Source organism: Mus pahari, chromosome 14 (genome assembly GCF_900095145.1).
Source record: "Mus pahari chromosome 14, PAHARI_EIJ_v1.1, whole genome shotgun sequence".
In the NCBI taxonomy this organism is placed as follows: domain Eukaryota; kingdom Metazoa; phylum Chordata; class Mammalia; order Rodentia; family Muridae; genus Mus; species Mus pahari.
The window spans coordinates 21,419,987-21,432,066 of record NC_034603.1 but is presented as its reverse complement, the minus strand read 5'-3'; the positions used below and the strand labels follow the sequence as shown (position 1 = coordinate 21,432,066).

The 12,080-nt window shown below is 37.8% G+C and overlaps 1 protein-coding gene across 6 annotated transcripts in view; it reads right to left on the bottom strand.

The window, feature by feature from the left end:
• Positions 1-12,080, bottom strand: part of Aff4 (AF4/FMR2 family member 4) — a 74,530-nt gene that overhangs the window by 40,956 nt on the left and 21,494 nt on the right. For 5 of the 6 annotated variants that reach the window (XM_021213026.2, XM_029546530.1, XM_029546533.1 and 2 more), the window contains 3 exons: positions 8,272-9,051; positions 5,840-5,884; positions 1,046-1,132 (listed from right to left, as the gene is read on the bottom strand). In XM_021213026.2, the coding sequence (XP_021068685.1) occupies positions 1,046-1,132; positions 5,840-5,884; positions 8,272-9,051 (912 nt within the window). The remainder of the gene's footprint in view (positions 1-1,045; positions 1,133-5,839; positions 5,885-8,271; positions 9,052-12,080) is intronic. The other variant, XM_021213027.2, reaches the window with a different exon arrangement.

The window sequence follows — 12,080 nt, the reverse complement described above, 5'->3', positions numbered from 1 at the left end:
TCTCTCTCTCTCTCTCTCTCTCTCTCTCTCTCTCTCTCTCTCTCTCTCTCACACACACACACACACACACACTAAAAAATGTTTATAGTACTGAAAACTGATGGTAACTTACACATTAAAGAGAAATGGCTAAGTAAAGTCAGATAATTTATACTTTAGATGAATTCAAAAGGTATTAAATGGCAAGGGCTCCAAGAGCACTGCTCACAGAGCACTGCTACAGAACAGTTCATCTGAATAGGAATAAGACATTGATATGGAGTGAGCACACACATGCATGCAAATGGAATGAAAAGATTTTCAAAGACACATGACATTGGATGACCTTGAAAACGAGAATGGGAAGAGTTGGTATTAGGAGTCCTGAACAAACTTTTACATAAAAATGTATTTTTGTCTGGTTGATTTGGGGAAGGGGGATTTTAAATTCTGAAAATGTAGCCAGATTGGCCTTAAACTCCTGATCCTCATGTCTTTGCTTCCATAGTTGGGGATCACAAGTGTGAGCTTCCAAACCCAGTGTTTTATATTGGTTTTTTTATATTTTTATATTGTTTACATATTAAATTCATATCTAAAAAATTAATCAGCAAAGTTTAGATGGGCTGAAAATGTTTGTGGCTAGGTTCTGAAGCTCCTCAAAAAACAACCTGAGCCACCTTCAGTCTAGAATACCATGAATTTGCAATAACAACAATGCCTTTTTTCTAACTTTCTCCCCATAGTGCCTTCCAAATTTTCTTAAGTAACTCTCAGTCAAAGATGTTCTCAATTCTATTATTTTAAAATATCTTCATAGAAATCATTACTTCTTAAAATTACTCCTTTATGGAGTTGGGGATTTAGCTCAGTGGTAGAGCGCTTGCCTAGCAAGCACAAGGCCCTGGGTTCAGTCCTCAGTTCTGGGAGAAAAAAAAAAATTATTCCTTTATTTGTTTGTTTATTGTGTTTCCCAGCAGGGAATAGCAAGACGATTTTGAACTCATGTAATTGTAGTTGAGTCATTTAGAGTTTTTTACATCAAAGACACATTTTATTTACTTACCTTAGTTGGAAAAGGGAATTTGGAAGGTTCTGTTTTGCATGGTGTATGAATAGCCGTTAGAGGGGGAGGCCATGAATGCGTCATCTCCTGAAATGTAATTATTACAGTTTGTTTTCAACCAGGACAAGGTTACAAATCTATACGCTAAAAACCAGATTTTACTTACAAATACTGGTTTTATGATCAATTTTCCAAAACTATGCATAGTGAGCCAATGAATATTAAGCACAAATGTGTGCAAGTGGTACGGGTGGCAATGGGGCAGGAAATAACAAATCCTCTCTGACTTTAAGGGGTCTATGGGTAGAATGATAAAAATCTGTGGACAGTTGTAGAAATCAGCCTGTAATGAAATACAAGGTCTGAGAAGTTTGTTTGTTTGTTTGTTTTTTGAAACAGGGTCTTATTCTGTAGCCCAGGCTCCCTCAGCTTGCTATGTACACCAAAGAAGCCCTGAATTTGTGCTGATCCTCTTGCCTCTGCCTCCTAAGTACTAGATCAGAGGCATGAGCCACCATGTCTAACAAACCTGTATTATGTAATGCTACTCAAAAAAGATCTTGCTATGGAATGGAAGATGATGACAATAAGGAAAGCAGCTAACATTAATCTTTACTATTAATAGATCAGAAACTATGATAAATGTTTTGCTTGTCAATCATTTCTTCAAATCTTGAGGTAGCTTAGTAAATAATGGACAGAGAAGTTTGACCTCAGAGTTCACATGCTGATCGAAAATTTTGGTCATGTGAAGATACAGAATAGAGATTTCAAAAGTATATTAGGAAGAAAACAGGTAAGAAAGACCCCGGGTCTGATGTTATTCAATGCCTTCTATCCATTTAATCATGTTATAAACAGCTGAGCATGGTGGCACGTGCCTCTAATCTTAACTCTTAAGAGGAAAAATTCAAGACAACCTGCAGTAATGACACCCTGTCTAAGGGGGGGGGGGAAGGCTCAAATGAATCTAGATAACAATGTGTATATCAGAGGATCAATGTGTATATCAGAAGTATCAATTAGAATAAGGGTGTATTTTATATCCAGCATTTTGTTCAAACTTAGCCAATTAGGTAAATTAAAGGTGACTTGTAATACTTAGAAATTTATACCGTGGTATAACCACATTTATATAAAGATACATTAAGAGATTCCAAGGACTCATAGATTTAAAAAAATGTTAAAAAGTTTGATATTCAACAATACAGTATTGATTAAACAAATTAGCAGACATACATAAAATGGAACACCAGACAGACATTAAAATGAGAAATTCAACTATGATATGAAGTGATATTCATAGCATATTAGTGTCAAACACAAATCACAATCTACAACCTAGTAAATATTTACATATGAAAAGTCAAGTCTGAAAGGATGTGCAACAGTGGCTACCTTTGAGCAACAGAATGACAGAAGGGGAAAGAAACAGTGTCTACTACAACCTCTTATAAGCAGCCTTTTACATGGGCAGAGAGGGAGGGAGGCACAAAGCCCCATCCTGTGCTGAAAAGCTACTGACAAGCTGCTGGGAGAGAGTCAGTTTTCTTTAAGGGCGTGGCCCTTGGTAGTTGGTTGGCCACATATCTAAGAGTATATGAGCAGCACAAACTGGACTTGCTGGGAAAAAGAAAAAGACCTAAAGCTGAGTGGGTAGGAAAGGGGGAGTTGGGAAGTGAGCATGATCAAAAAACATTATACAAAATATACAAAAAACTAATAAAAAAGGCAGAAAAACAAAAACCAACAACAACAACAANAAAGCACAAGCCACTTCATGTAATTGTTCTCTCTTAAAATTCCTGTATTAATTCTTATACCAAACTCTAGAAGGTCAGCTTTAATAGTACAACTAGTATCACAGCCACACTGCTAACACTTGACACATAATAGGTGAATTACTGACACGGGAATTTTTTCAATAAACATATATTCTTTTTAGATAGATTTCTTCCTTATGTTCTTAACAGAGTTGCTACAAACAGTGTGATTGCAAATTGAATGGAAACAAAACCTACGAAAGGAACATGGAGCCTTCTGTACCTCAGGTTTCTAGTACTGGCATTTCACAAACCAAGTATCAAAATATGTGCAACTTCTTATTGTTTCAACAATCAAGCTGGCTGGGCACTAAAACACCCAAAGCCATGTGTCAAGGTCATACATAAAAAATGTAGGCTAAAAATTTACTAAGAACAAAGAGACAAAGAAAGTCTTCCAGGTACTAAAGTTCCATATACTACTAAAACTTCAGGGGGAAACATGTATGTTCCCTTAAAATACACACACACACACACACACACACACACCACCCTAACAACTAGCCAAGCAAACAAACAAACAAAAAACAATAACAAAACACATACACATTAGCATTTCTTATGCACAAGACTGTGTGTGTGTGTGTGTGTGTGTGTGTGTGTGTGTGTGTGTGTGTGTGTGTGGTGTGTCTTAAAAAAGTGAATGCTTGGGACTGAAGAGATGGCTAAGAGGTTAAGTGCCCTGGCTGTTCTTCCAAAGCACCTAGGTAAAATTCCCAGCACTTACATGGCAACTAACAACTGTAACTCCAACTGCAGTGATCTGACAGCTCCTTCTGACCTATTTGGGCAATATACACACACAGTGCACAAACATATATGCAGGCAAGACATCAATTAAATAGATAAGTGTGAAGGGGAGGGGGAGCTAAAGGAGAAAATGGTAGCCTGACATAGGAAGAAGTGAAATTCCCTGGGACCTGACAGAAGACAACGAAGTCTGTACCATTGTACAGGGAAAGGGGAGTAGTGTGGGCTCCAAGGAAGTTTACTTTAAGGAAGTGATCAAACCTACTGTGCAACTGCAAGCCTCTACTGCCAGTGCAAGGTGAGGCAAGAGGACAGAAGTTCAAAGCCAGCACCCACTTAAGAAAGACTATTTTTTAAAAAGAAAAGGTATGGCTTAGGATATCTAGTTTGGCAAAGTGGTCAGTCAGCAGCAGGAGAGCTGAGGACTGGCTCTGGGATGTCTGAGATATTACATTCTTCCTATGAATAGTGGCCTTAGCGATCTCAGTCTCAAGAGAGAGATGAGCCACTGATAACCTCTAGCAAAAAAGTCAAGCTGTGAAGGCCAGGGACTGAGGGAAGACTTGAGGCAATATAAAAAGACAGTTGGGAGATTTTAAAGGTAGAAACAAAAATAATTAAGATTGTTGTAATGTTTGTTATTATTAGTACTAGTACTAGTCCTACTACTACTTTGTGAGCTGGGCAGTGGTAGCACACACCTTTAATCCCAGCATGCAGGAGGCAGAGGCAGGTGGGTCTCTGTGAGTTCGAGGCCAGCCTGGTCTACAGAGCAAGTTCCAGGACAGCCAGGGCTACACAGAAACCTTGTCTTCAAGTACTACAAAACAAAACAAAAAAAAAAAAAACAAAACAACAACAACAAAAAAAAACAAGAAAACTACTGTGGTGGGCATGTGGCTATGGCACACTCTTAATGTCAGAGAGTGCCATGTGGAGGTAAGACCGGGCGATTTTCCCACTGTGGACTCTGGAGGGTTGAAGGCAGATTATCAAGCTGGTGTGAAAAATACTTTTTCTTGCTGAACCATCTTACTGGCCCAAGTGAAGATTTTTAAAACTACTTAAGTTTCAGTTGGAAGAAATGGAAAAAATAAAGGTTTTCAAAGAAATGTAAAATCTAAGTCTACTTTAACAGACAGAGTATGTGGAAGACATTAGAGATAATGAGGATTCTACATTTATAAGTATGGACAAACATACTAAAAGGAAAGACCTAAGAGACATAAACCAAAGTCTTTAGGAGATCAAGGAGGAGAGAAGGACTGAATAGCAAGTCATCCGATAAAGCTAAGGATGATAGACAAGGGGAAGAAGAGTGTAAACAGAAAAAGAAACCACAGTCATACCAAAGGAAGTGGGAAAGGCAGACAGGAAACCAAACAATGAAGCACACTGACAAGGAAGGAACAAAGTTTCCCAAAGGAAAAACTCTGAAACAGCAGAAACAAGAAAAAAAATAAGAACATGACTTTTTATATGCATTATACCCCATGCCGAGGACAAAAGAAGGACATGAGAGAAACAGGTTGAGCAAAATGGTAAAGGGAGATTATAGCAGCTAAAGAAAGGCGTGGGAGATTCAATGGTGAGAACAGATCATAGGAAACAGGCCAAGACAGGCAGCCTCAGAGGAATATGCCATAAAACCCTAGTACAGACAATAATTCAGCAGCTTCTAAAAAGCAGTACAAGTTATGTGCATGTTTTTCTCTAGGAGCAAAAAAGCAGTCACTGTCGACCCTAACTTTTCTTTCCATCTTTCTAGCAGCGGAATGCACTTTTTTGGTTATCATAAATTTTTTGAGCGTGTCTAGTAACAACTTCAGAGCAATATTCAGAGGATAGCTTTACTACAGCATCTGACCAGAATGCACAAGTGAATTACAAACCAAACTACTGTCACCAATGACTTGGCAACTACTGAGATTTTTTTTTTTTTTAGGCCTTTAAGTTACTAGCTGATAAGTCTAAAGAAATGTAGTTGTAATTTATTTCTTCCTCTTTTCAAGAATAAAAATTTATTTGCACACAGTCAACAAATCATGTGACTAGAACCTCAGAAGGGTCAGTTATTTAGGATGGACATGACATAATCAAGTTACACATATAAGCAATCTGTGTTACAAAGGAATCAGGAATATGAAATAGTTGGTAATACAAGCATCATAATTAAATTATCATTATTAAACATTATTAAAATAATTAAAAAGAAACTTACTTTAAGTATTTCATCTACACAGCTTACATCACCAGAAACTGATGCCTTAAGACAGAGAAAAAGAAACAAACATTAGATTTAAAATAATTTTTATTAGATTTTTAGTATTTACTAAACATATTAAAAGCAGTATTAGAAACTACATAAAATTTAAGGAATTATTATGATCTCATTATTTTAAGTCAGAACACTAGCTAGAATTTTTGAAATAGCTTTCCTATACAAAACGTTTTAAAATTTTTATTTTTTATTTTATGTATGTAATGGTTTTGGCTGAATGAGTGAGTGTGTGTGTGTGTGTGTGTGTGTGTGTGTGTGTGTGCGCGCACGTGAGCACTCATGTGTGCCTAGTCCTGCAGAGGCCAGAGGAGGGTACTGAATTCCCTGGAACTGGAGTTGTAGACAGCTATGAACCACTGTGCTTATGCTAGGAATAGGTGGGCCCTCTCCCTCTAGAAGGGCACCGACCAAGTGCTCTGAACCACTGAGCCTCTTTCTAGGCCCTAGGTTTATTCACTTTTATTTTATGTGTAGAGCGCTTTGTATGTTGTAGGTCTGTGCACTGTATGTGTACCTGGTGCCTGTGGAAGCCAGAAGAGGGAGTATGATCCCCTGAAACTAGACAGAGAGCTGTGCGCCACTGTAAGTGCTGAGAAGTGAGCTCAGATTCCCCAGAACAACAGCCACTGTTCTTGGCCCTTGAACCATCTCGCCAACTCCTATGATTTTTTTTTTAATGTAATTTTGTTTTAGGTAATCAGACTTCCTAAAATTTTCTAAAGATATTCATATGCAAAATATAATATGACATAGAGACATAGTTCCTCACAAACTTAGTAAAATTAACTTTTTAAAGATTAGTGATATGGGCTATAATATTTACCTAGCATCTTATAAACTGTAGAAGGCAGACTGATAATTTTAAGGCATAAAGAAAAATCAAAAAACTAAACTCAAATTAGACCCAAAATTCATATGTTTGAAGAAAGAACAAATTACCACTTCTCTGTGGCTTGAAAGTAACACAAGTCCTCTGTAAGAGTAGAAAACGCCCTTAACCAGTAAGCAATCTCTTCAGGCCCCCAAATTCTTTTTATTTAATTTTATTATTATATATGTGTGTGGTGTATGTGTATATACGTAAGGGTGGGCCATGTGGGGCAGAGGCTCAGAGAACAACTCTCAGGAGTAGGTTGTCTCCTTCCACTGAGGGATGCAGGTATCGAACAAGTCATCAGATTTATACTTGATCCACTGAGCTATCTTGCTGACTCAAGATTCCTAAATGTTAGTGAACATTTTTTGTAACTTTGAGTCCTTCTTCTGCCATTCTGACCTCTGAGCTATGCCTTTTGTCTTTTCAACTTTTTTATTGTATAAACTACATTAAAAGATAAGCCTTGAAGTGCTGGGGAAATGTCTCAGTGGTTAAGAACACTGCCTATTCTTCCAGAGGACCCAGGTTTGATTCTAAGCAGTCACATGGCAGCTTACAACATCCATACTCCTGGGGATCTGAGGCCTGTCCTATGTGGACACCAGGATACTCAAAGGTGAATCAATATAAATGCAAGGGAGACATTCATACACATAAAATAATAAACTAAAATAAATCTTGCCTATATGACAATGTTTTACTGAAACCTGTTATTCTGGCAATTTAGCATGTGTTAATAAAGAAGAACAATTTCAGCTTAGTTCTCTGGTCATTCTGAATGTCAACTTTTATACACAGTTACAGTGGCTGTCTCAGCTTTTTTAGCTGTAAGCAAGGGAAAGCAACATTAGAACTACACAGTAGTATCATTTCTGTAGATTTAAAAGTTCCAACATTTGTCAACATAAACTATGAACTGCATTTATCTGTAATGCTATAATAACAAAGGTAATTTTCTTTTTAAGTAAAAAGAAACAAGCTATACTATCCCATAGAACCAAAAGGAGGAAGCGTGAGCTATTGATAAATCTTACTTTTAGCCTATAATTTGACTTGCCATTTTAATACTTGAAAAACTATGAATAGGGCTGGAAAGATGGTTCAGTGGTTAAGAGCACTGACTGCTCTTCCAAAGATCCTGAGTTCAATTCTCAGCAACCACATGGTGCCTCACAACCATCTGTAATGGGATCTGATGGCCTCTTCTGATGTGTCTGAAGAAAGTAACAGTGTACATAAAATAAATAAATAAATCTTAAAAAAAAAAAAAAAAACTGAATATTTTCTTTATTATGCAAGAAGGAAAGTGCACAGCAATATGGATCCACTTGGGGGGGGGGTCAATTCCCAAGTTGTTATTTAAACCTTTTCTTCTTAAGCTTTTAAAATTTTTATACTTCTTAATATTAAAGCAAAAAGACAGGTGCAACTCACTGAAATTTCTATGAATTATTTTCTCAGACACAATGCTGAAAACTCTAAGTATGAGACTTACATCCAAAGGTCGGGAAGGTATTTTCAGCTTGGTGAGATGTGCTTTGCTGCTGGGCTTCAGCTCAGCCATGTTATTACCATGAGACTGGCTACTGTAGTGCTCAGAGGACAGCTTTGGTTCCACAGATTCCTGTCCATCCATGGGCCGTACATAGGCAGTGGGTTTCTGTAACATTGAACTAGACTTTGACATCAAAGAAGGTGGGAAAGACTGACTTGAATGCTGCCCACTTGAAAAAGGTACGCGGGAAGGAGAATCCCAGTTGGCATCAGGGTCCCGAGGTGATTTGGAGCGCTGATGTTCCTTGCTATGGTGATCATTCCCATGAGACCTGGAATGACTAGAACTTAATGAAGAAACAGCCTGGGGTTTTCCAGGGCTTGAGGATCGAGATTTGGAGTGCTCTGAGCCGTGCTGGCCTTTTTTCCTGCTACTGCTGTAGGAGTCACGGTCATGCCTCTGGCCACTGCTGCTGGCACCACTCCCTCCTGCACCACTCCGCTGGCTGCTGTGTCCACTCTGCAGGCCAGAGGAGCGTTTCTGAGACTGAGAGGTGCTGGGGGCGGGGCCTACAGGAGTCCATTTGCTACTCTGATGAGATCCTCCATGTCTCTGCTCAAAAAAATTTGGGTTTGCTTTCTCGTCTGTGGTCGTTGGTACTGCAGGCTTGGGAATTGCAACAAGCTTTGGTATCGATCTGTCTCCTATGTAATCCTTCATTTCATCGTAGTTTCCAAGCATGCTCTGAATCCGACTTGATAACTTATCTTCTTTGCTAGTCTACAAAGAAAAAAACAAAAAGGAAAGGAAAAAGGAAAATATAAAATTAGTATAATGTGAAACAAAATATCTTCCAAACTCACTTTATAATCTTCAGACAGAAGAGGTGTTTTTAAAGATAAGTCTGACATTTTTTTTGTTGTTGTTGTTGGGTTTTTTTTTTTTTTGGTTTTTTTTTTTTTTTTTTGGTTTTTTTCAAGACAGGGTTTCTCTGTATAGCCCTGGCTGTCCTGGAACTAACTTTGTAGACCAGGCTGGCCTCGAACTCAGAAATCCACCTGCCTCTGCCTCCCGAATGCTGGGATTAAAGGCGTGCGCCACCACGCCCAGCAAGTCTTACTTTTTATATTAAAGTTAACATCCACAAATAATCACTAAATATACATACACACACACATCAACAAAAAACTAGAACCATTTACACGCTGGGTGAGCACTATCTCTCACACACTGGGTGAATACTCTACCACATATACTCTCAGTCCACATATACATTTCTCATAGTTAAAAAAAAAATTATTAAAAGTATCTGAAATTTTAAAAACCCACAAAAATGTATATGAAAATAACATTGTAAAATACAAAAGAAAGTCTAAGGATTGCATTAAAACAAAATCAAGACTAACTAACCAGGGGCTGGGGATGAAGCTTGAATGGCATGCATGTAGCCCTGGATTGGGTTCAACCCCCAGCAACAAATAAATTGACTTGGTAACATATTCTCTGCACTAGGAAGGATCACAAGTTCAAGGTCATCCCTGGCCACATAGTGAGTTTTAGGCCTGGAAAATGGGTGATGTTATCTTAAAAAAAAGAAACAAAACAAAAACCCTAACTGAACTACCACTATTTATTAGATTGTATGCAAATCTGTTGATCTGAAGGAATCAAGATACATATACAGCTATTTGCTGAAAACATCAACATTAAAAAAAAAAACAAGTCCAATTTATTATTTTTATAATTATGAAGTGAATAGTAGTGTGATTCACAGCTCTTGATTTGTTTCAAATACATGTTTTAGCTGGGCAGTGGTGGTGCACACTGTTAGTTGTGGTGATCTGAAGACAGGGGCAAAAGAATATCTGAGTTTAAGGCCAGCCTGGTCTACAGATTGAGTTCTAGGATAGCCAAGGCTACATAGAGAAATCCTGTCTCAAAAAAAACCAAAACAAAACAAAAAAAACCAAACCAAACCAACAAAAAGCTTTTTATCTCTGATTTCTCCAATTTAATCCATAATCACAAATTACTATAGGCTTTGTGTTATACTCAAATAAATGATGTCAATATGACAGTTTTTAAATTGGAATATTCTTTTAAAGCAGTAGATATATGGCTTTATATAATGTATAAAGGGTTTCTATATATACCAAACATGTAGGGGTAAAAAGGGTATGTTATACTATCAATATTTCTTTTTTTAATTTTAGGTACAAATATATTTCCTGAATTTATGTCTACTATATATGTACAGAAGTCAGAAAAGGGGGGTCATAAGAGGGAATCAGATCCCTTGAAACTCGCATTACTGAAGGTTGTCGTGTGGGTATTAGGAATTGAACCCATGTTTTCTACAAGAGCAATAACTGTTCTTAACCCCTGAGACATCTCTTCAGCCTGTCAATATTTCGTCAGAAAAACAAAATCAGCCAGGCAGTAGTGGCGCATGCCTTTAATCCCAACAGTTGGGAGGAAGAGGCAGGAGGACTTCTGAGTTTAAGGCCAACCTGGTCTATAGAGTGAGTTCCAGGACAGCAAGGGCTACACAGAGAAACCCTGCCTCAAAAAACCAAAAAGGAAAAAAGGAAGAAAGGGAGAAAGGAAGGAAGGAAGGAAGGAAGGAAGGAAGGAAGGAAGGAAGGAAGGAAGGAAGGAAGGAAGGAAGGAAGGAAGGAAGGAAGGGAGGGAGGAAGAAAGGAAGAAAGAGTAAAATCAAACAGGACAGTGGTGGTCCATGCCTTTAAGTCCCAGCACTTGAGAGGCAGAGGCTGGTGGACAGATCTCTTGAGTTCAAAGCCAGCCTGGTCTACAGAGTGAGTTCCAGAAAGCTCAGCCGTTAAAGGCTAGGCTCGCAACCATAAAATATAAGAGTTCAGTTCCCAGCACCCACGGCTGTCTCTCCAGCCACAAAAAAAAAAAAAAAAAAAAAAAAAAAAAAAGTACTAAAGCTATCATGCATAGCATAAGCCTTTAAAGTTTTAACAACTGTTGACATGAAACCCAAAGGCAAATGAAATGCTAGAAAGATATCACCACTAAAGCTACATTAGAGACATGAGAATTATTACTACTTAGTGCTCTTTTTTAGTAGTTTCAAATTAAGGGCAATGATAGGAATTAAAAATAGCAATCAGGGGTTGGCTAGATGGCTCAGTGGTCCTGAGTTCAATTCCCAGCAACCACAAGGTGGGTCACAACCATCTATAATGGGATCCGATGCCCTCTTCTGGTGTGTCTGAAGACAGCTACAATGTACTCATATACAAAAAATAAATAAAAAAGAAAAAATAGCTATTGGGTCTGAAGAGATGGCTCAGTGATTAAGGGTATTTGGCTCTTCCAAAGGACCAGAGTTCAAATCTCAACACCCACATGGCAGCTTACAATTGTCTCTAACTCCAATCCCAGATGTGATGCCCTCTTCTGGCTTCTTCCAGCATTAGACACATGTAATGCACAGACAAACTGGGAGTAAAAACATTCAAATACATAAAATAAAAACAAAACAAAGAAAAAAAAAAAAGACAAAAAAAAAATTTTTTTTTAAATTAAAATAGCAATTGATCCAACTTATTTTTCTTAATTTTTTAATTTTTATTTATTTATTCATTCATTCATTTATTTATTTGGTTTCACTGCCTGGCTTTATTTTTCTTAATTTTTATTTTTAAGATTTATTCTACAAACAAAAAAAAGTGAAAAAAGCCGGTCGTGGTGGCACACGCCTTTAATCCCAGCACTCGGGAGGCAGAGGCAGGTGGATTTCTGAGTTCGAGACCACCCTGGTCTACAGAGTGAGTTCCAGG